The sequence below is a fragment of the Leptopilina heterotoma genome, unplaced genomic scaffold (assembly GCF_015476425.1).
Source record: "Leptopilina heterotoma isolate Lh14 unplaced genomic scaffold, ASM1547642v1 Lhet_212, whole genome shotgun sequence".
NCBI lineage: Eukaryota > Metazoa > Arthropoda > Insecta > Hymenoptera > Figitidae > Leptopilina > Leptopilina heterotoma.
The window spans coordinates 521967-547012 of NW_025110930.1; the positions used below are offsets into that span (position 1 = coordinate 521967).

At 31.2% G+C, this 25046-nt stretch overlaps 2 protein-coding genes across 8 annotated transcripts in view; both read left to right on the forward strand.

The window, feature by feature from the left end:
- The window catches only part of LOC122501698 (tensin-3), a 45621-nt gene extending 25902 nt beyond the window's left edge, over positions 1-19719 (forward strand). For 4 of the 7 annotated variants that reach the window (XM_043611367.1, XM_043611369.1, XM_043611372.1 and 1 more), the window contains 18 exons: positions 876-1001; positions 3032-3100; positions 5206-5433; positions 5554-5717; positions 5800-5955; positions 6030-6327; positions 6443-6680; positions 12311-12588; positions 13548-14095; positions 15395-15608; positions 15681-15833; positions 16053-16538; positions 16843-17150; positions 17234-17312; positions 17534-17717; positions 17826-18173; positions 18248-18530; positions 18603-19719. In XM_043611367.1, the coding sequence (XP_043467302.1) occupies positions 876-1001; positions 3032-3100; positions 5206-5433; positions 5554-5717; positions 5800-5955; positions 6030-6327; positions 6443-6680; positions 12311-12588; positions 13548-14095; positions 15395-15608; positions 15681-15833; positions 16053-16538; positions 16843-17150; positions 17234-17312; positions 17534-17717; positions 17826-18173; positions 18248-18530; positions 18603-18762 (4320 nt within the window). In that variant the 3' untranslated portion in view covers positions 18763-19719. Of the gene's footprint in view, positions 1-875; positions 1002-2634; positions 2821-3031; positions 3101-5205; positions 5434-5553; positions 5718-5799; positions 5956-6029; positions 6328-6442; positions 6681-12310; positions 12589-13547; positions 14096-15394; positions 15609-15680; positions 15834-16052; positions 16539-16842; positions 17151-17233; positions 17313-17533; positions 17718-17825; positions 18174-18247; positions 18531-18602 lie in introns of those variants that run through there. The other 3 variants (XM_043611371.1, XM_043611368.1, XM_043611373.1) reach the window with 3 other exon arrangements.
- A 1049-nt stretch (positions 19720-20768) lies between these two features.
- LOC122501683 (transmembrane protease serine 9-like) lies at positions 20769-25011 on the forward strand. Its single transcript, XM_043611342.1, has 8 exons — positions 20769-20900; positions 21850-22159; positions 22231-22537; positions 22628-22785; positions 22934-22956; positions 23793-24102; positions 24371-24677; positions 24770-25011. The coding sequence occupies exons 1-8, from the start codon at positions 20861-20863 to the stop codon at positions 24935-24937; spliced, it is 1623 nt and encodes a 540-aa protein (XP_043467277.1). The 5' UTR covers positions 20769-20860; the 3' UTR covers positions 24938-25011.
- Positions 25012-25046: the final 35 nt, after the last annotated feature.

A 25046-nucleotide genomic window follows, 5' to 3' on the forward strand; every position in this document is an offset into this window, starting at 1 on the left:
ATACCTATGTGATTTCGAGTTTGCGGTAAATGTGTGAAAATATCATTGCAAAGAGATTGCAGCAAGCTTTATGGAAAAGTTTTATTTTTAAAATTCCGTTTATATTTCAAGTATAATTAAAATGGAATTCTTATGGTTCCGCTCCTGTTTGTTGTTGACAAAAATCTGTTCCTCCTGTTTATGTCATACAACTGCACAGATGTACTTTCGAGTATAGATAATAAAAAATTCTAGCAAATATCATATGATTAAGTGCGGAATAATCGTAGCGGTGTGTTTATGCTGATGCGTTTACACTGCTGACTGCGTCTCAACTAAATAAGAGTTTAATATGCATTTCTTTAAAATATTAAGATTTCAGCTAAATATGTATAATTTTACATTATATTTTAATTTATGGTACATTAAAATTTTTACAAATGTGTTAAAATTTGCTTAAGTTGAAGTTAGAATATGTTTATTTTTAATTGAAAAAATAATCGGATATAATGGATATTTTTTGGGATGTACCCAAAAATAATAAAGTACGATTACATCTGTTAATTTTAAGCTTTTGCTTTAAAAAAAATTTAAGAGCTAGAGAGATAACATTATATATTTAAAGCAAGGCACAACATTTTAAACGGGCATATTTCTGCTTTAAGCTCACCTGTGCATAACCATTGCGCTCGTACGTACAATAATTATACACTTTTCTTAAATGTTAGAATTTTTGAAATACCATATTACTATAAAATGTCAAGAAAACCTTATATTGCAAGACATATATTTAAAATGCTTTAAAAGGCAAAAAGTTTTAAATCTTAATTTATTGAATGTTTAAAACCAGTAATAAATGATAAAAAAATTAAATTACGATGGTTTATATTGTTTAGGCCAGATTCAGAGATACTTCTCAACAAATTCATAAACAATGGCAGACTGATCCCGCAAGAGCTTTTCCGACTGTTAAAAGCATCAGCAGTATTGAGGACTCGCCGACCAATAATTTTTTTAATCAGGTAAGTCTATCATATTATTTAAAGAGTACACTCGAACGCCGGTTTAGCGGACTTTTTGGGTTGTGATTTACGATTTTCTTTGTCCTGTCTCGTTAAGGTATTGTTCGCTTTAACGGGCGACTCCCCCAGACAGTCCGCTAAACCGGCGTTGGAGTGTATTTCTATAAAAATTGGTGAACTACTATTTTGTTCACACTGTATTTGTTTAATTGCATGAAAATAGGTAATCATCCTAATTTTTCTAAGGATATCAATTTATTATGTTTTTAGTTTCATATTTTTCGAATATGAAGATTTTTATGAAGTTCATATTTGTTTAATTATGCCTTGATTGTTTGATTTAGAAACTCTCCTTTATGAGAAAATTTGGAAAACAAAGTACTTTTAGTACAAGCAGATTTGCAAGAACCTCATCTGTTAATAATTTTGTGACATCATACCCTGAATGTATAAAATTGTATAGTTATTAAACAGTCGTTCAACTTAAACTATAGTGTTTAGGTTAATATTTATAGCGATGAACAGCAAGGTTGTTACTTCTAAAGGCGTAAACGCGATGTGCGAACACGTAATTTATATATTTATAATATTTTCTCAAAACCTTGTGTTATATTATATAAGAAAACCAGTAAGTTTCTATAGCATAAAAGAATATGAGCTCATTCCCGAGTAAAAAAATCTTATTGTTAGATAAACAGCAAAAGAAGCTTTCAGCAATGTTCACAACGTCAGGTCTCCTCAATATTGGAAACGTTGAGGTAATGCTGTCAGTTTTGTTTGGTTTTGTTGCAAGTTTCTGCCGTGTGTAGGTTAAGACATAAAGAAGTTTTACAAATTTAATAGGTATTAGCTGGGGATGAGCCAACTTGGTAGCTGGATTAGATCCCGTGATACTTGATATGTTTTTAAATATTATACATATAGTTGGAATGATCCTTTATGTGAATGATATTTAAAGAGGAGCAATCACGTGCGCAAGACCAAGCCTGCGTGCTTCTCTCATTTTCTCAATGCGGATTTCATCCCTCTTTCTGTAACACCAGGGCGGCTCCCTTGACCCAGGTCATGGTCTGTCGAAAATTCTTCTCAAAAGTACCAACATTTTATATTTATATAAAAATTAAAATTGCAATAATAGCTTGAAATGCAATTTGACCAATTGACATTAGAAGATTATATTTTGACTTGAGTTATTAATTACGATTTAATCGTTGAATTTTAAAAAGTTAAGAATCTACAAGAAGGGAAAAGGATTTAATTGAAAAAAAGTTTGGTATCCTTTGAAACTTGAAATAAGAACTGCAAGTGATATCCACGATGACCTATCCTGATAAATTATTTCCAACTGTCATTAAAATTTCTCGACTATACAAGATTGAAACAGTGATAAGGAAAAACTATGTTAAAAATTTAGTGACTAACAGATTAAAATTAAATTAATTATTTCTGTCTTGAAATAATTCTTTGACATTGAGTACACTTATTATTGACTATGTCGTCTCTCATCTTTCATCTGCCTAATATTATATTTCTATAAGTTAAGAGATAAACTTTTTTGAAAATAAGAAAAGCGCTTATTATTTCTTGAGGTATTTCTCGAAATGATTCACACGTAAGTGCATCATACAAATTGTTAATTAAAAGGAAAATGACAAACTTCAACAATAGCTCTACATCTAACGGTTGGCACACTGTCACAAAACGAGATAATGTAAACAACAATCTTTATTACTCTCGGTGTAAAAAAGAAGAGACCGAAACATTGCTGCAACGCATAGCTTTTAATTTGTGGCACACGGCACTTCATCTTGAAAGTGAGGTGTGCAATTACCGTTCCAATTTAATTAATATTTAATTAATTAAATATAACCTTTTAAAAAAGTACTCTGTAAAATCATTACTTTAATTTTTTATTAATATCGTATTATTTATCCATTCAATAGGATATTTTCATTATTTTTATATAAATAATAATGAATATTACAATTCATTAACGGACTAAAAATTTATTTAATATTGTTTTGTTTCAGCAAAACGGCACTTACAAGTCGCAGCCAAAGAATGTTAATACTTTTGCTAGAAGTTCTAATGGCAAAGACGTAAGTTTATTAATTTATTACATTAGATATTAATTTAGTAGTCGCGTAGATTTGCGCGTAGCAAAGAAATATATGTGTTCATAAAGAGATAAGGCGTTTTGGTCCTCAAGGCAGTAATGAATAAAATGAATTTCATTGCAATAATTAAAGACATTTGTTTTTCAATACCCAGAGAATAATTCAGAAATCAATTTTTATTATCTGATCTTATTGCACCTAAAGGGATATTAAATATTACTTTTAAAAAAATATATATTTATTTCTACGCTTTTACTTATTGTGCGAGTCGTTATTCTTCTATCGAACAAGAAAACTCTAAAAATGTTATACCTTCTATCACTTGAACGTTCCGGTTTCAATTAAAAATTAAGCGCTTCTGGCAATTACGATGAATTAACGTTAATTGACATTAATGACGCCATTTGACGCTATATATTCACATGGAGTTTTCTTCATCAAATGCACACGATTTTAAATGTGTCTAACAGTCAACAATTTTCCATTTTAACAAATGTTAGAGCTTAGTTTTCGATGAAAAGCATTCGAAATCTGGTGTTGAGCAAATTTGATATAGGTATACAGATGTGCGCTTAAATTTAAAAAAATCGTTTTCTTAAAAATAGAATAGGTTTTTTTACTATTACAACATTTAGAGTTTCTATATAAATTTTTAGCCTAAAATATTGCAAATATAAAAAGTTGCAATTTTTCCCCTATAAAATGAAATTTTTGAAAACAATTTTATTCGAGAATTTTTTAACCTATATAAAAGCATCAACAGCAGTTAAATATAAATTATTTTTGTTGATTCTAAACTAGACCTCAGAATAGTTTGATGGCAATCGATCCAGTCATTCTGAAATTATACTAGATTAAAAAAGTAATGGGTCAGATTGAACCCCGTCATCGAAAAAATAGGTGTGTTCTCGGAGGGTTAGCAAAGTATAGATTCATTTTCAATAAGTATTACAATAGATTTATAATCTGCACTGTATCAGACAGTCCAGATTTATGCAATAAATAATTCTTTATTATTTAAAAAGAATGTTACAAGTAGCAATCTAAAATTCTATAGAAGTTTATTAATATTTTTTATGACATTAATAATTTATCATCTGTAGTTTAGAGGTCGATGTAAATTAAAAGTTTATTGTTTTCCAAGAATAATAAAAAGATTTCAGTTGAACCATACTAAAAATAGATTCGTTTATGGGATCATAACGCACCCAGTTCCTTGGAATTGTTAGTCAACAGGACAATGCAGCTTAAAACCATAAATCCTGAACACTCGGTGCCGGAATAATTATTGTCAGACAAAAAAGACTTAAAATTCTTATTGCGCTTATACACGTCTATATTTTAAACTTACCTTTTTTTTGATAAATAGTAGGGTGAAAAAAGCTAAAAATAGACGAGTTGTGCAATGTGAATTATTTAATTATTGAGTCAAGATGGTTCAAAAATTGTAAATTTTTAAAATTTTTTGTTTGTCAGCATAACTAAAGAAATAAGTGACAAATTGGGAATAAGAGTTCATATTTCACATGAACGATATGGATTTCAGTGTTGTTTACTGAAAATATCACGTTCGCTTACTAAACGTATTACATATAAATAGTGTAAACGCTTAGAAAAATTCAAACGTTTTGTTTAATGTTAGCATTGAATTGTAGTTCACGTCATCTAATTATTGTTGAGTGGTTTTCTAAGAATAAATGGAAGAACATGTAAAGAGAAGGAAATGTAGATAAATATTAAAACACATATATTGCTAACAATAAGACACACTTACTGTCATCCAAAGTAATGAGAAACTCAATTTGACATCAACAGCAACACACAATGCCAACTATATTGTGGTAAGAATAATAAAGAATGCTGGATATTCTCTCAGTCTGTGATTTAGAATCACACTACCGAGCGCATCGTTACTTTTAAGTTTTAACATAACATGTCGATTAATCTATATTAGTAATATTATGACGGAAGTATGTAATTCATAAAGGCCAACTTTATGGAGGACTTCCTCGATTCTTCTTTTCTCAACTTACATAAATTTAACAACTATTCAACTTAGTAGCTGAGCAATAAAAATGATGTCTCAGGTGCAGTCGAGAGGTCTCTCGACATCGTCTTCGTCTTCCACAAGGACACCAGGTGTGGGCGCAGATTCGGTGACAATGGGATCAGGAAGAAGTGGAAGAGTGAAGGAAGTAATGGAATTATGTTATGTGACAGAAAGAATCATTGCTCTCTGGTACCGAGAAGATGAACTGGGAGCTCTGGAACATGCCACGTCTCTTCTTCGAGGGAAACATGCCAATAATTACTTGGTATGTTTGAAGAACTTTTTTTTATTAATTTTTGGGAGGATATTTAAGAGGTCCAGATAAGATGATGTAATTGGAATAATTGTGTGAGAAGTTAATTTAAAATTTTTACAAACCTTGTAGATTTTTAATTTATCGTCACCGTATCGATCTCGAGATCCTAACACACGACAAGCAGGATGGCCTCAAGGATTAGCGCCCAGTTTGGAGAGACTCTGCTCGCTCTGCAAAGATATAGACTCTTGGCTAAATGCTGCACCGAATAGAGTAGTGGTACTTCATTCTAGGTTAATATTTTTACACTCTCATAATAGGGAAAGGAATTATTTCGCGCTCTTACAAATATATTTGCATTTCTTTGGGTGTTAGAGGGAGTAAAGAACGAGAACGATTAGGAGTAGCAGTTTCTGCCTACATGAATTACAGCAGTATATGCGGGACAAACGATCAAGCTCTCGACAGATTTTCTATGAGAAAGTTCCTGGATGATAAAATCGGCAAACTCAAAGTACCATCACATAGAAGGTAGAGTTGATTACTCTTGGTGCGTTATGCTTGAAACATTTGAAAAGAAACTATAGTGAATATTTGCTTTACAGGTACATTGAATACTTTAGTGGACTTCTCTCAGGTTCTCTTCGCATCAGTCCGTCCCCATTATTCTTGACGCACGTCACAGTTTTGGGTGTTCCACTCTTCGAACCCACAGGCTGTCGAGCTTTCCTCAAAGTGTACGAAGGTTTGACGCCAGTTTACACTTCCGATCTCTATTCAGTGACGAATGCTCGCGAGTTCACTGTGAATCTTGGGGGACTTCGCCTCAGAGGGGACATTCTAATCAAATGCTATCACAGGGAGTACTCGAAGCAGAGTCGCCAAGTTATGTTTTCTCTACAGGTAAAAAAAGAAGTTATGCAATGTGTACATTACACATATTTCATTTCATCATAACTATTATAACTATTTGTTTAAAGCGCTCTGTGTTTTTAATTTATTCTCGTTGAATTTACAGTTTCACACGTGTGTCATCACTGAAAGCGTGGTCTCGTTTCCCCGTTCGGAATTAGATTTCGCATGTGATGACCCAAGGTGTCCGTTCGACAGTGTAATGACCTTATATTTCGCGACAGCCGCCAGGAGATTAGACGGACCTATACCGGCGCCGACTCCTGCTGTGCCGCATGCTTCAGCACATCACGACCCCATATTGCACTGGGATAGTTATTCGAATCTAGAAATCAACGAGGATGGTAAGTATCCTTTATTTAATAACTTTAAAATTGAATACATCCTACCGCAAATAACGGCCACGGCAATTATGGGTGCGGTGCGGTGCGGCTTGCCCAATACAAATATATTTCTTATTCTGTTTATCAGTCACTCTAATGACATCATAACTTTTTCTATTATTATCGCTTGCTACTTTTTATTACAAATATAGAAAATAGTGATAACCTTTATCAACCGAACAATAAATTAATGCCCATCAGCTTTTCTTTTATATTTCTCGATATGTAGTATAGATGACATGTATATAGGTATACCGATAGAAAGGTTAATATTGTCACAATCTGCAAAGTTACTCACGATAACTCACGAGTTCACGATAGATGGCAATACTTTCCACTTTAATTTGATTTCAAAAATTCATAGGATATTGATCCAATCATTTTTTTGTTGGGAATCGGGATAATCAAGTGATACGACATTGATATATATATATAATTTTAATACCCATAAAATTGCGAATAATTATGGTTCGTTCTATTTAATTACATATACAATATCTTTATATTGTAAAGTATGATTAATAAACATAATAAAATATCTATCGTATTTAAGAATATTCACTTACTGCATATTAGGCTATACTTTTTTCATAATGAAAAATAAATAAATTCATCCTATGAATTTATAATGATTGTGATAATTTAATGTTTGCACTCAATAGTTAAACGTTGTTCCATTCAATATTATATATCTGATATTATATGTTTATATAAAAGCATAATTTTGTCTTTATATCTTCTTTTTATAAAAATTTCATAAAAATGATTTTAATTATTTTTAATTATTTTTTTCTTTCTCTATGAATAAAAAGACAATTGAATTACGATTTTTCAATTTGTGAATGAATGTTGATAAATGTGGAAAATGCAGTCCATAATATTACACTTGCAGTGAAGCTAATTATTTAATTCTCTGACTTTATTCGAGGATGGCGCTAGAGGCGCGAGTTATTCTCGGAGTCACCGAGGATCTGGCTTTCGCGCTCCGCGCTTCTAACAGTTCAGTTCTCGTGAACGGCCTTGTAAACAAGTAACGGAATATACTACTATTGTTGTATATTTTGACTATTACAGAAGTATAAGTTTTTTCTTCTTTTATGATTCATTTCAAAAACGAAATTGAAAATTAAATAATATTTAATCAAAAAAGGATATAATTAGTAATTTAGTGAAAATTATTAATATTCGCAAGTGAAAGATTACAAGTTTTTTTTGTATATTCAGTTGTAAGTATGTATTATACAATTTGGCGCAATAGTAAATTGAATTCCTCAACCTTGAGTAAAAGGTAATCTCTAATTAAAGTTTAACCGCTTTCGTTATAATTTGTTAGGGAATAAAACTGACTAACAAATAAATATGAAGAAAAGCCAATAGAATTTTTTTACGAAACCAAGCTTGCAGAAAATTAAGAAAACTTGGTGAAGTAGTAGTAGTAGTTGTAACCACTGAAGACCAACTGATTAACAGACAAGACAATGGGATTTCAGTTCTTCTCTTTTAAATATACATTTATTTCTAATCTGAGCTCTTTGTCTGGCCACTTCCTTTCTCTTTCTGTGCTTCTAATTTTCCCCTTTTTGAAAAATAAAGAAAAAAAGTTAAATTTTTCTTACACTTGTTGACTCTTGACCGATTTGATACATTATTATCGAAAAGCTGTCGCAGTGGTGCTTCCGATAATTCCCATGTGTACAGTTTCTTAAATATGAGGAGCAAAACGCTGAAAATAGTCTGTCTGGAGTCAACTGGTTTATTTGTGTTGCACAAGCATATATGTAACTCTCCAAAATTCAAAAGAATTTTCGCCTTTCATGCCTGCAATTCATACTCTCCAAGATAAAAGTAACATCGTCTAATAAAATCACAAGCTGAATAAATATCTACAATTCTTCAAGGAGTGCAAAAAATTTAATTTTCTAAAAGTGAAAGTTATCGTACTATCGACTACAGCACGTTCTGTAGAACATGTAGAAAGCACATTTTACTAAAATTCAAAGTTAAAAAATGTACTGTAATTTTATTAAATATCAAACAATTAAAATTTATAAATAAACAAAAAATAGAAAGAATAACAACTAAAGTATAAACAAACATAAACGTCAGCGTGCTACCAGCATCAAGATAACAGTTTGCTCGGTTTAAATCAAATGTATTAATACATTTTGTTACTATAAAAATAATTTCTTTAATTTTAAAAAACATTTTTTCAAATAAGAAATAAAAACAATTCTTTATGGAAATAATAATAATTTTTTTAAATTAAGAAAGTAACAATGCAACAATGCAAATAATCCTTTGATTCGAAAAAGTTTCATTTTCAAAGTATTAGTACCGTATAAAATAGTTTGAGTATAATTATATATTACAATCATCATCTCGTTACTCAATAAAATATCTATATATAAATTGAAAAAAACCTTTTATTAAATACTCTTTTTTCATTTGTATTTAAAATTAAAAATTATAAGAAAGTGATATAATTTTTATAGATATTTAAGTATAATAAGAACGAAGTAATTTTACATTTTTACCTATTATATAGGTACTTCTGGGCCAGAACGTATGATAATCAAGTGAACCGTATAGTCAAATCGCATATATTATGTCCTTGTCCTAAATCGCTTCCTATAATACGCATGATTATTTCACATGCACGTAACAGTGATCAACTTAAATTTAATATTAGTTCTTTAATATAACATTAAACACTTTTTATTTTTTAAACACGCTTGAATACTGCTATTAAAATAACCTAAGTATTAGTTTTGAAATTTTTCAGGATTTTCAAATAATAATTAATGTCAGTTTAAATTTCAAATAATAACTTAATATAGAATAATTGTACTCAATGAAACTTGGTAATATTTAAAAAGTAAATCTCTCGTCAAATTGTTATACGAGTTTTAAAAAAAGTTGCTCTGGAAAATAGAAAAAAATTAAGATATATATAGTCACTTTGGAAAAATTCTTAATTTCTTCAGAGTGTCTATAGCGGTCGGAAAAGCTATGAAAATCAGGAAAACTTTATTTAAAATTATATAAAAATTTCTATAAATCTAAAAAGACTTGAATTGTTCTTATATAATTATGATCCTATATAATTAATTTAATAAATGTGTAATTTTTTTATCAAAAATAGAGAAAGTTTATAATTTATGAATTTATTTATTTTCATTAACTTAAAATATTTAAAAGTAATATTTTAATTGAAAAGTGTTTAATGTTACGATTACAAGAACAAAAAAATTATAATTAGAATAAAGGAAATGCATTAATATCTTCAAATTTCTGTAGCATTTATAACATCTACCACTTTTTTAGTATTAAATTATTATTTGACACAAAACAGAAATAAATAGTCAGGGATCTTTTTTCTCAATCCTTGCTGGACACCCTATTTCTTACGTTTTATTGGTACTTTCTCTATTAACTAAGAACACTTTAATAGTTTTCTAGATATATTAAAATTTTTGTGAGAAAAGAGTTTTTTTAGCGCTTTAGCACCACACCACTTCTACTACTTGCAAGTAGTAGTGTCGTAAAAATGTCTGACCGACACTACTGTGTGTCAGACGTGAGTACCTTTACACAGAAAAATCTGAGTTCAAAATTATCCGCGTTCGATATTTATATTGCTCTTTAAACAAAGTGAAAAGAAAGTTTTCTTTCTTTTAATTATTTTACTGTAAAATGAAAAGTTAATTACAGCTATTAAACTGAAAATCCGAATTACATCCTACTGTATTATCTGTATGCATATTTTCGATTCTTCACACTCATATAGTGTGATGTCGAAGGACATTCATTTACAGTATATAATATTAAGTTTGAAATTCAACATTTTTTCATAAGTTTTTTTGTAAAATAATCTTATAATCAAGTTAGGTGCCTTCAAGTTAGGGGCCGTTCATAAACTACGTCACGCCTTAGAGGGTAGGGGGGGGGGGAAATTATGCAAAATAGTGTGACGTAGTTTATGAACGGCCCCTTATCACAGTTTTTTGTTTCAGAATATCTTATCCTTAGAAAAACTGTGATAACGTGTAAAGTTTTCTGTTAGAAACAATATATCATTTTTAAATAGCTTGATTGCATATGTTGTGATTACATGAACACGTGATCCTAAATGATTCAATATTTTTAGATATAATATATAAGACAATTTTTCTCTACGAATAGTACTTATGATATACTTATGAGGGAGTTTACGTTGCACCTTTTTAAAAAATGATAACACATTATTCTCATGAGGTTCTACAAAACAAACAACTTGTATACATTCCTGAATAAAATTATTCAGTCTTTATACATGTTAAACTACGTTATTCTGCACTGTTGATTTGACATGATTCGTTACGATGTGGCGGAAAGGTGTGGTATTCTTGAAATCTCTTGGAACAAGTCTACCACTTGAATCCGCTGACCACGAGAAGTTGAAGAAAAAAGTTGGTGTCCGCAAAAGAAGAAAGCCGTCGTCCGCATATGGTGTAGACGACCAGTACGCTTTACCAACCATTCGTGTCCTCAATTCGAATTGTGACAATTTTATTTCTATTCTTCATAATATGTTGGGGTAGAAATATTGCCTTTTCTTAAGATCTTCTATTCTTAATTCTTTTCCCATTTCATGTCAACATTTCATTAAAATTTTGCATAGATTAAAATATTTTAATTAAACCCCATGCACGGTATTGTTAGGCTTACACTTATTAATGAATATCACGTTTTAACAGCCATAAAATTAATTGAATTTGCAATGAATTTAACTTGCTATTGAGTGTTAGAGAGTGCAAAGTCTGAAGCATTTTAAAATACGTTTCAGACATAAAGTCCCTGTTCACATTTCAACCTCAAGTCTCAGTCTCAGAGTTTATTTTACAGCCATTTGCCGTGGCACTTAAAGGTTTCATTTTTTCCACCAACAAGTTACATTTATGGCTAATAAAAAATGTGTTATTATTTAAGACTCTGTAAGAGACAAAAAGTTTTTTAAATATTTTATATACAAAACTTTAGTAGGGTTTCGCTTGAATGAAATAGAAACAGTTTAGATTATGTGAAAAACTGCATATGGACATCAGATTAAAATAGAAAAAAACGCTCCATCAGATAGAGTCAAATAAATTCGAGCAGCTTTTAACTCTATATATAAATATATATGAAAATAATTTATCCTCCTCTGCAAAGAGAAAGCAATCAATAATTACAATAAACTTTACGTTTACAATTTACAAAAAAAAGTTTAATAATAAAAAGCAGTATCCTGTTATTATACTGATAAAAACCACTTTTTCATTACTTGAATTAAAATCAATAAATGAAATCAATTTGTTGTAACTATCAAGTTTATTTTATTGGCAACAGATAATATTAAATTAACTGGAAAAGTAACTTGGTCGCAATGACGCCAGTTTATCTTTTACACATATAGATTAAAGTATTATTTTATTAACTGCGATAGATTATATAGAGCATAATTGTAAAGAAATATTCCAACAACAACAACAATCTGTAAAGTTTTATTAGATTTTATTCAGAGTAAAAAAAATATATGTGTTAAACAAGTTTTGTTGAAAAATTTGTTGCAGGCCAAAGCACACCGATATCTTTACCTCCACATTCTAATTCTTTACAAACATCTCCTCGTGGATTAGAATATACTTGCGGTCCTTTGGATGGATCAATTTATGCAGTGGTACATCCGCCTGCAGGAAGTGGAGCTCGAGGTTCTCCACTGACTGTTTCCATGGACAGTGGAATTAGTAGTGGACCACCACAAAGATCTAGCCCCCCCGAAATTCAAACTGGAAATCAAGCTCATGGTGATCTTGATAAATTGTTACACGACATGATGCTTACTGTTGAGGTACGACATGTGGCCTCAAATTTATTCACAACAATATTAGCATTCTTTCTAGTTAGAATAAACAGGCTATTTTTTAGTGAAAATACCCGAGTCGAAATTTAGACCCTACTTAGCCTCTGAAAATGTAGGGCTTATTCAGGTTTAGCAGTCGTAAAGTAGGGTCTGATTTCAATACAATTTTTAAAAACTAGACCCTCCTTTGACTCCCAAAACAGGCGGAAATTTGCCAATCTTCCATTTGGAGAAGCAAAGGAGGGTCTACTTCTAAGAAACCTATACCATACTTTTAAACCTCGTAGACCCTACTTTCATACTCCTAGATCCTACAATTAGAAAAAGAAAAATTTGAAGATTTGCTCAGATTCCAAAGAAGCACTTGGGATGAGTAAAAGTGGAATTTTATGTGTTTTATGAATTTGGAGTACTTTTTGCATTTGCAGTGTTTCAAGTAATGCATTAAAAAATAATTCAAAATTTTCTTTTAGAATGTAGGGTCTAGGAGTATGAAAGTAGGGTCTACGAGGTTTAAAAGTACGGTATAGGTTTCTTAGAAGTAGACCCTCCTTTGCTTCTCCAAATGGAAGATTGGCAAATTTCCGCCTATTTTGGGAGTCAAAGTAGGGTCTAATTGTATTAGAATTAGACCCTACTTTACTACTCCTAACACTCAATAGACCCTGAAAATTCAGGGTGAAAGTAGGGCTTAAATTTCGACTCGGGTAAAATTTTTTTGATTCGTTTACTATTTAAGCAAAGTCCTTTTTCGTCAATTTGTTATAGTTAATTAATATTGCATTTAACTGTTTAGCTGGAAATTTTTAAAGAATAGGGAAAATATTTATTTTGCTCTAAAAACTAACTAAAAATTCATACAAGTTTGTATAGTAAATTTTGAGTCACAGCCTTTCTTTATTATGTCACCTGTACTTTAATCAGATCTCTTTAACTTTACTGCTCAGTCAATGCCAGATGCCCCAACGAGCGAGTACCATCGATCAGACAGAAATGGTTCTCGGAGTTATAGCAGTCACGGCAGTCATCCCACTTCTTCAAATTATTCGACCTTGAAGGATTCGTATAGGAGTTACGGTGCTGGAAAAGATTCGAGCAGTTACAGTACCTTGAAAAACGAGTACATAGAATCACCTTCTGCTCGCACCGACTTTGGAAGAGTGTACGACGCAGTTGACTTTCGAGGATCGCCCGATCGAAAATACGGCGACTCTTTTTCGCCAGTTGGAAATATAGATTTTATTGACGACGACATTCCCTATCACGCGAGACAAACTAGTCAACCATTCTCTTATGGTGCCACTTCAGACATGATCAAACATCAAAAACTCTCCTCACCTTCTTTAGTTAGAAAGGCATCTGCACCTGTTGTTGATATAAATGATATTCTTGGAGAAAGTACAAGTCCCATCAGCCCTCTCAATTCTACATCACATGAGCCTCCAACTGAATTTACTAATGGTTCAATTAAACATAACATGGAACACATTGATGGGTGAGTACATTATTTCATTCTAATCTTGTATTCATACGAATAAAATAATTAATACCGTCTCATTAAAAATAACAACTTACATTCTCATTGTCAGATTCAAAATTATATGGTTTTTCATCTCATGTTAATATTCTGTCAAAAAATATACTTTAATTTTTATCAAATTTTTAATATCGGAGTATTGCATTTCAAACGGGAAAAGTATAATGAAAAGGCAAAAAAGAACAGAAATTTTTATATCCAAATTAGGCGATTAGTATAGTATTGAATGCGGAAGATTTTTTTTATGTATATAGGAAGAAACCTACTCAAAATTTTTAAATATGTAATAATTATTCATGTTTATACAACAGTTTATTAAATTCACTCTGCGTTGTATTTATTAAAATTTGATTAATATTAATAAGTAGATAAACGGCAGTTAAACGCAATTTAAAATCTATTTTTAGTTTTGTAAATTATTTCTAGGTATAGCACTCATATCAAATGATTTTATTCTGGCTAAAATTATTTTAAGAATTTAAAAATTTCCAGTAATGTATATTTTAATACTTAAATTTAATTTTCTATATTTTTCAACGTTCTTGTTAAAAAATAAATTGTGTATAGTATACATATACTAGATACCTTTTAAAAGTTTGTGAAACTAAATGTTCGAGTTGCTATATGGGCAAGTGTTGAGATAAAGAAGACGTTTAAGGGCAAGGAATTCGACTGCTTCTTGACAGGTTTTAGTTGATTGAAATTTCTGTAAGAGAGAGTTGAATCAAAACATAGTTATTATATATGTACAGCAATATTTTCGCGAGTACATTAATCTATTTATTAAATCAGCGAGGTGGAAGTAGCATATTATATGAAACTAATGTACTTACTGCGACATAGTTAATAAATGCAATGAAGAAGTAAAGAAAGAAAGAAAGAAAGAAAGAAACGTAGCCTTGTATAATATTTTAAGAACCCGGTAGCCCTCTGACATAATTATAAATATAGAACAGGCGAGACGCGCTAATTCAGCCGTATACTACAGCAATATATCTCATCTTTTTTCATCACTTGTATTTTCTTTCTTTCTTTCTTCTTCTTCTTCTTCTTTTTCTTCAAGTGTAATATTGTTGGACCAATATTACTTGATTAGGGTAAAGGCTCATATTATTATTCATAAGGCAAGTGTGGGTGTGGAAGTAATTTAATTCGCATAGCGTATTAATTTAGCAATTAAAGAGCAACTACTAAATTAATATACAAGATGTCAAAATACAGTCAAGTTTTAAATTAATAAAAAATGAAATGCCACAGACTGTCCTGGTTGAGGCAACAGCAACTGAAATTGGCCGCAAGAAAAGATGAAAGAAATCCGTCAAAAATTTGGAGACTGGAAGCCGGAAATCGAATGCTCGGTGAATTGAGAAACGTACAAAGATCACGTTTGAGGCACGATGGTTACGCTAGTGATTCGGCAATTCTCGATGATGAAGATGATAATTGGACAAGCAGCCCGATTTCTGTCCAAGTGAGTTTTAATAAGTCAATAATATACTTTCGTCTACTAATTATTTGATTCTGATACGATTGTCTTATTCAGAGAACATCAGCTCCTTCGAGTCCTTTGCTTCCCCAGCGGTCAAGCAGCATTGGAAATTCAACTCTCGGCAGATCGAGAGCAGAAGTTGCTAATGAAAGACCTTTCGTTGCCATAAAAAGGGCTTACGATTTTCGAAAGTACCACGATAATCAGGTATTTAAATGCACAAATAGTAATACATTGAGACTCTCAATAAATTAATTTTTCTTTTTCATATTTAAAAGTAACTTGGCTCACAAATTAAATTTTATTTTTAAAACAATTCTTATATTGTAATAGAGGCTTATCTCATATTTTGACTAGCACACACAATAGATTTTTAAAAAGCATGTAGCTTGAAACCATCTGTTTGAGCTTGACTTGCAATTGCAGAGTCCGTCATCCTTACCTGCAGCATTAATCGCAGCTCCATCCGCAGGCCTAATAAATCATTATCAAAATTTCAATCGAACGCAACCTCCTAGGCCGGAAATGCGTAGTGATAGTTTTGCGCGAGCGGAAACTCTGCTCAAGGAGTATCGACTTTTTAATAATTTTCACACAGAGTCTGTAAATATGCAAAATAATCAAGCACACGAGTCGAAAGATACGATACCTAGAGGTTTCGGGATCCATAAATCTGAATCAGAAGACGCGGGTCTACTGACTATTGTGGATCAAAGTGGCTCTTTGGATGATAGTCTCGAGAGCCACATTCACTCTTTGGTCGACGTCTCATCCCTACGTGGATCACCAACTACTAACAAAACTGTTCAACTCAATTTAGTTTCATCCGACACACCCATCTTCAACACTATGATCAGCACCACTAACAGTACCCCTAACCAGTCGCCAAATGCATGGCAGAGTAGTGTACAGGTTTGTCGCATTTTTCCATTGCTTTTTTACCTCTTTATCAAATTTTTGCTTTTTAATGCATTCAAAAATATTCACTTGTTTAGAGAATAGAATAAGTTCTAGTTTATTTGCACATTATACACCAATTATCGAAAGTCATATTCTCGTGAATTATTCATTTCTTTTTATTATGCATTTAAACAAACATAAGAACACAAAATTGAAAGTGATTTGCATTTATGTACAATAGTACTTGAAATTAATCAGCCATTCAATTTTGGCATTTCACTTATTTGTAAAACATTGAATGTATGAATATTTGCAGTCTCACAATGATTCCTCATCATGGACCGAGAGAAGTACAAGTCCAGGCGCCTCTCGACCACAGACTCCAGCATTTCCAGTTCCACGCACACCTTATGTGAACACCTCTCCCACTGTGACTTTTGCATCCGACCGAAATTATATTACGCCAAACATTAACGATTCGGGATACAACATTAATAACAATCATATTGATTCTGGGATTGGCAATATGAACAACAACTATGTCAATCGTGCGATTTTCATTGAGGAACGCAGGGACGCTAGCAGACATCAAAGACTTCCTCCCAAAAGTCCTACAATTCAACGGTAAATGTTACCATCAATTCACATAATTTTTGCAGCAATTGAAATATTTATTTTTGTAATAGACATTTTGTATGTTCTTCTAGCAAACCTGAGGAATTGTCAGTTTCACAATATGCACTAAGTGGTGTGCCTACACACTTTGAGTTCACTCAGAGCCCTAAGGTATATTATTTTTAAAGATTATAAATAACTAAATTATTATTATACAAGTCAATATGGGATACAACTTTTTTTAATGAGAGATTAAGATTAAAAGTTGATTTCATTAGCTACGGTGAATCACTCTAATTAATCAATAAATCTGGCTTAAGAGAGCTAATTCGGACCAATCAACCTTTAGATGGTATTAAAAAAGATAAATTCATTTGCTTTGCTCTTTTCAGTCTGCGACGTCGTACAATTCAATGAACAACGTTGGTCCAGCTTCTATTCAAGTGCAGTATTATACTTCAAGGCGGTCTAGCATTCATTCAAATACGGAACCCCAAGAAGTTGCGGATGTTAATGTCAAATTTGTACGTGACACAAGCAAGATTTGGTACAAGCCAAATATATCTCGAGAACAAGGTAAGATTTTTCAAGTTTGTAACAAGTTGAAACAAACAAGTTGAAACAAGTTTGTTTGTAAAAAAATTGCAATTTAAAAGTAAATATTAAATTATCTTTCTTTTTTAGCAATTTCGATGTTGAAAGATGCAACACCAGGCACATTCGTGGTTCGTGACAGTAATTCATTTCCTGGAGGCTTCGGTTTAGCACTTAAAGTAGCGACTCCCCCACCTGGAGCACCGTCATGCGAGCTGGTTAGACATTTTCTAATTGAACCCACGTCCAGGGGAGTACGCCTCAAAGGGTGCGCCAATGAGCCAGTCTTCAGTTCACTCTCCGCTTTAGTTTATCAGCACAGCTTGATGGCAATGGCCCTGCCAATTCAATTACTGCTTCCAGAACCGGATGCGACGCAGAGATCGCTTGATTCACCAGGAACTAATAGTGCACAACAACTTTTGGCGCAAGGCGCTGGTAATTATCTCGTCAATTCATTCAAGGAAGGACGAGTTTATTAACTTGTCGACTAATAAATTTATTCATTCCAGCCTGCAATGTACTGTACTTATTCACGTTGGACACTGAGTCACTCACGGGACCGCAAGCTATCAAAAAGACCATTGCAATGTTGTTTAATCAGAAGCCTCTTCCCATCGCCACAATAGTTCATTTCAAGGTCTCCACACAAGGCATCACTTTGACTGACAATGCCCGCAAACTCTTCTTTCGCAGACATTATCCTACAAATAATATCAGTTACTGCGGTCTTGATCCCGATGAACGCTCTTGGAATTTCATCAGCGAAGTTACTGGAAGAGCCCTCAGTGCCCAGTAAGATTCTTTTTCTCTTCTTTTAAATCGCAATAGAACGTATTTTTTAATATTTTACATTTTGCCTTTCAGTCGTTGTTTCGGATTCATAGCACGAAAGCCAGCTCACAAATCCGACAACCAATGTCACATCTTTGCAGAATTGGAGCCCGAGCAGCCTGCTGTAGCCATTGTCAATTTCGTTAACAAAGTTATGATGGGCAATGCACAAGTGAAAGCAAACATTGTCTGATACATCAAATAAGTTGTCAACAAGAAAACAGCCGCTATACTTTTCTTTCTTTAATTTAAACCCGTATTTATTGTTTTTATTGTTGTTGATTTAACTCACGATAATTCAAACAACGTATTCTAAGAAATTAGCCGTCAAAAAAAAGTCAATTTCTTATTTATTCAAATATAAATATAATGTTAATGTAAAATTGACAATTTTATGAGATATCTTATTATTGTTGAAGAAAAGTACCTAATTTTCCAAACGGAAAACAATTAGCATTGAATCAAGAGAATATTTTAAATAAAGAAAAGTAAATAATTTTTTGAAAGAAGGAAAACTGCCTGGAAACTTGAATTCGAAAAAAATTATTTAATAAGTAAGGTAAAAAGAGTTAGATTGTTGAGAGTATAACTTTTTTCAATAGTCTTATTTACAAGATAATAAAAATTAAAAGTCTATTCGAGTACAACAAGATTATTGACTGTTGCAAACTAATATTGTTTAGAAATTGCATGTCGATTCATGTTCATATAACTGTATATATAATATTATTAACGCTTTAAGAAAATTTAACAACAAGAGATTTACTTACGAGCTACGATTAAAAAACTCAAAAAGAATTAGATTTTTGAGTAATTTAATAAGTCCGATAAAATCATTGAATAAGTCTAATAAAAATAAATTAAGGTTCTTGCCATTTGAAGAGATGATGAACGTTGCTTATGAAATAAGCTCGTCTATGCCTAGAAACGTTGACAGTCAATTAAAATCAAATAAATACGACAATATTGATCCTATAATAAATTTACTTCTTGTCCCTTAAAAAATAATTTTGCCAGTCTTAAATGAATAACAGTTTTAATGTTAATTTAATTTCAGTCAGTACAATTATTGTAATGATTACTATATATTTATATTCAACCACTTTCCACATATATTCAATAATTCTAATAAAATAACAATAAAATATAACACTATACATACAATTCATTTTCCCTTTAAAATATCATATTAAATTGAAATGTTAAGTAACGCACTATTTATAAAATTTAGACAATAAGATACCTACGAATAAGAATTGAGTTCTCGGATTAAAAATCAGGTGTACGCTTTAATTCCAGTCAAGTACAATTGACTGGTATTAGACTGAGCATCCGAGCACTAATCGAGTTTTTTTGATCAGAGGGCTCAATTATTTAGTTATCAATGTAGGTTATCTTTTTATAAAATCATTGGCATATCATAGAGATTGTATTTTTATTAATGATATTAATCGAGATATCTTTCTAAAAATTTACCGATTGTTTAAAAAAGATTAAAATAATTTCTCATTAAGAGAATAATTTAATTCTTATGTTATATAATTTTTTAACTTTACATAGAAAATTCTCCATTAGGTATATCCATTAAAGATATTTTGTTATTTCCTGCTTCCCAAAACAAGTTTATCTTAACAATTGTGATCTTAATTATAATCTGTAATTAATTTGAAAAATTAGTGATTAAAATTAATGTAGGTAAATGCCTATATAATTACCTATAATTTCATTTTAATTCGTTTTTAAAAAGAAATTTTTTTCAAAGCAATTTTGCTAAAAAACAAAATTTCTGAAATATCTAAATGCGTCTATTATTATTTAATTCAATGTAGCAAATATAGAAAAAAATGTAAATATGTGTTTATATGTTAACTTTTTTATATTCATTTTTCCAAATACAGAAAAAATTGAAAAAATTTGTTATTTAAAAAAGTAGAAATTCTCTGAAAATCTATTTAAAGTTTTCAACCATAATTTGAAAAATATTTAATGTTGAGACTTACTGCGTTAACATTTTAGCAAACTTTGTTGTACAACTTTTCTTTTCGGACAGAAAATTTCAGGAATTTTGACCCTCAAGTAATTACCTAATTTATAAGACATTTATTATCGTGATCAGTATAATTTCTTTATTGTTATGAAACTCAAGGTCCAAATTTAGGTAATTGACCCCAAAACATAATATCTGATAAAAATTTCATGAATGCTTAGCGAATTTTATCTTCGTTTGTAGATAGCTTCTTTTAAGTGTATAAATAGGCGAATTTCTTTATTAGAAATTCAATCAGTCCAAAATGTTGCTCAGGTACATCGTTCTTGCAGTACTTTTCTATGGTAAGTGCTAAGCTACTTAATGTTAAGATTTCCAAATAATACGAGTGAAAAATTAATAATGGTTTATTCTATTAATTTGAATCAGTGTTTAGTATATATATATCGTTAGTTCTCTTTAAATTTATATTAGTAAAAATATTTACAAATTTGAATTATTGATTGTCTTTTTTCTAAATTAGTAAATTTTACTAATAAATAGTCATTTCTACTAACTTATTAGTCAAATTTACTAATTCAAAAGCAAAAAGTCGGTCACTAATTCAAATTAGTGAACATTTTTACTAATTCAAATTTTTGAGAGTTGATTCAAATAATAAGAGAGAATATGAAGCTTACAAATTAAAATTTTACTTTCTTATTACTTATATTAAAAATTTATTATAATTTTTCAACTTCCACAATAGCTATTAAATGCCTGCAATGCTTTAATCTATCAGGAATTAAAATAATGTATCGAAGGATTAAAATAAATCATCAAAGAATTATTTTTTCAAACTGATTACGAATGATTTGGTTTTAATTTAGAGATACTTTCTTGTTATAGTAAAAATTAATTTAAAAATAAATTATTTTAATTTCTCTTGGTGTTAATTTAACCTGCAACGCTTTTAAATAAAAATTCTTTATTAACACATTACTGTAACATTATGATATTATAATTAAATAATAATATAATATAATTAAACTCTGTAATGTTACCTTATGGGAGTTTCAAAGTCGATTCGATTTTCCCAAATTGAAGCTTTTATGCTTTTAAAATTAATTTAAATATAATTATTAGTTTTACTTAATAAAATTGTTAAAACAAATTATTTGTCTTAAATTGTTTCAATTGATTTGTAACGATTGGAAAGATTATAAAACAATTAAAAACGAGATAAACTGTATAAATGGATTTTTTTCTAAAAGGGTTTTTAACAAAACACACACCCTGTAAAAATTTTTGCAGTCGCGGGAGCTTTGCCCAGAGAAGGATTGACGCCGCGTATCACAGATGGAAAAACAGCAAAAGTTGGACAATTCCCATATCAAATTTCATTAGAATGGTCTATTCTTCCCTTGTTGGTCCCCTACACACACGTGTGCGGTGCTTCAATTATAAATGAAAACTGGGTATTAACTGCTGGACACTGTTTGACTGAAATTCCTAAATTTGGAAAAATGAGAGTAAACGCCGGAAAGTACAAAATCATCGAAGCTGGACCTGAGCAACAGCTTGTTAAAATTTCCAGAAAAGTCGTTCACGAAAAGTACCCAGGGTAAGTTTTTCAAACATTTAAATATTTTTATTTTCTGAATATACATGACAATAGAAACTTGATCTCTGTAGAGGTGTTGCGCCCTATGACATTGCTCTGCTGAAGTTGGAACAACCTCTTGTATTTAATGACCACGTTGGTCCCGTTTCTCTGCCACAACAAGAGGAAGAGTTTGAGGGAGAAGTGGTTCTTTCGGGATGGGGAAGTGTCTCCAAGAAGGTGATACCTAGCTTACCAAAAGTTCTGCAGTACGCTGAAATGCCACTGGTTGACTACGAATCTTGCCGTAAAGCACTTGGCACTTACCAAAAGGATGCTAAACTCTACAAAACCCAAATTTGCACTGGCCCTCTCGGAAAGTCAACATCTGCCTGCTCGGTAAACATATATTATTATAATTATTTTATGCAAAAACGTCCACGATATAGCGATCTTTATTCTTTATACAAACTGTAATTTGCCTTCTAGGGTGACTCAGGTGGTCCTCTCGTGAAAATGGTCAATAACACTCCAGTTCAAGTAGGAATCGTCTCTTGGGGAATGCTGCCTTGCGGTCACGGTGCTCCCTCCGTTTACACACGTATTGCCTCATACGCCGACTGGATTAAAGAAAACATTAAAGCATAAATTAATTTTAATAAAAACTTGAGCAGAATATTATTCGACTTACATCCTTACTGAATCATACTCCCATAATATATGTGACCCGCAATGGGCGTACTTGCTTAAAACCGTTGTGAAAATTTATAAAAGCATAATTAACGCTTCTTTTAGCTGTCGGAACCAAAGTCTTAAAAGTAAGCTCTAAGCTCAGAGTATGTCAAGAAAATTTTTGAAAAACAAAAATTTATGAAAATCTGCACATTTAGTTTTTGAGGTCCTGGACTTATAAAAAAAAATATTACAAAAAACTTTGATATATAGAAATTTATTCAGATATTTACAAATACAAAACATTTATAAAAGGGTGTAATATTTATTTTGAGCAATATTTTGCATGCCAGTAGATGTTATATATAGATTTCAAGTATAATCTCAGATGTCATACTATAATAACACCTTTAATATAAATGATAAAAGCAAAAGTAATCGATGAGCTGAATATTAGATGATAAGATTTCGTATTGATATCACAATTAGTAGCGTTCTATTAAAATCCAACTCATCCATCATTTAATTCCGCAGAAATCAGTGTTAATTGCTTTTCATTAAAATTTTTTTTCATTGATTAACTTTATAAGAAAAATGTATAATCATCATTCGAATCGAATTGAGCTCTTGGGGTCCTTCTGCACTTATGGAGTGTCATAAGTGGATTAGAGGATTTTTAAAATGATGAATAGTCGAGTTCTCTGATAAACGACTACAATATAAATATGCGCTGGAAAGGTAAACACCACAATTATCAAAATGAAGTCAATACTCATTGGAATTTTTATTGTTGCACTTGCGAATGCAGGTAAGTTCATTATGTCTTTTACGCACTAGTATTTAATACCTGTTCTTCTGCAGATATCAAATTGAGACGAAAAACGAATCAAAAGTGTTGCTTTTTGTCTCAATTTGATATCTGCAGAAAAGTTGTGACTATAAATGAGTGAAATAAACATTTCTTGAAATTTCTTTTATGTAGAAGTACGGTTAGGCTATAACTTACCGCATCTGTCTGGTCGAATTGTGGGTGGTTCCGAAGCATCCAAGGGACAGTTCCCACATCAAGTGTCACTGCAATGGGGTATGCCACCTTTAATTAAAAATAAGCACTTTTGCGGAGGATCTATCATTAGCGACACGTGGATTCTCACCGCCGGACATTGCATTCTGGCTGTTCCCAACTATGGTACATTTATTATAAAAGCCGGTAAACATTCTCTAAGTGCAACGGAGAGGACGGAGCAATCGATTCAAGTATTAAAATCAATCGTTCACGAAAAATATAAAGGGTACGTTTTGTCTGAATAATTATAACTGGATATAAATTAAGTTTCATCGTACATACATCATCCTATTATTAATTAACTTTTTTATTCATATAGCAATAGTATTAATCAATTAAGTACATCTTATTCTTGCTGAAATTTTAATAAGTCCTGTTTGTGTATAAAATTATTTTTCAATTAGTAAATTGTAAGAATTGTAAGAATTGTAATATATATTAGAGATGAGAAATATTTTATTTTATTTTATTTATAAATATTTTATTTTTTGCAGTGGAGTTAATCCTTACGATATTGCCCTAATAAAACTAAAAAAGCCTTTAACTTTAAACAAAGTGATCAACACAATCAAACTTCCAACAAGTAACTCCGAACATACTGGAGAAGTGATTCTATCCGGTTGGGGATCCACTTCAAGCGTTAACAATGCAATAATGCCGGACACTTTGCAAACAGTAAAAATTCCATTGGTTGACTTAAGAACTTGCAAAAGTGCACTTGAATCTCTTACTGGGCCATCGCCTCTTCATGAAACAAACGTCTGTACTGGACCTTTAACTGGAGGAACTTCTGCCTGCAGTGTAAGTATTTCTCTTCTCTTGATCAATAGAAATAAATATAATTCGATATCTTCTCTTTACTGTTGAAAATAATTCAATAATTACATTTTCAGGGAGACTCTGGTGGACCACTTATAGCAGACATCACACCCGGAAATTCTGAAATTATTGGAGTTGTTTCGTGGGGAATTATTCCTTGCGGTTCTGTTGGAGCCCCATCAGTTTACACCAAAGTATCTTCTTATGTAGATTGGATACAAAACACAATTGATAGTAACTAACTTTTTTTGTACTTTTAGTAATTATAACTTTTTCTATTTTAAAATGACTAATAAAAATTTTCATAATGTAAAAATATTTTCTTCTCCCATACCTTTATCTCATTAATAA

Coding starts and splice junctions, on each gene's coding strand:
- LOC122501683 (XM_043611342.1), top strand. CDS start 20,861: ATGTTGCTCAGGTACATCGTTCTTGCAGTACTTTTCTATG. Junction 22,957..23,792: donor TCGGAACCAAAGTCTTAAAA/GTAAGCTCTAAG, acceptor TCTTTTATGTAG/AAGTACGGTTAGGCTATAAC. Junction 24,103..24,370: donor GTTCACGAAAAATATAAAGG/GTACGTTTTGTC, acceptor TATTTTTTGCAG/TGGAGTTAATCCTTACGATA.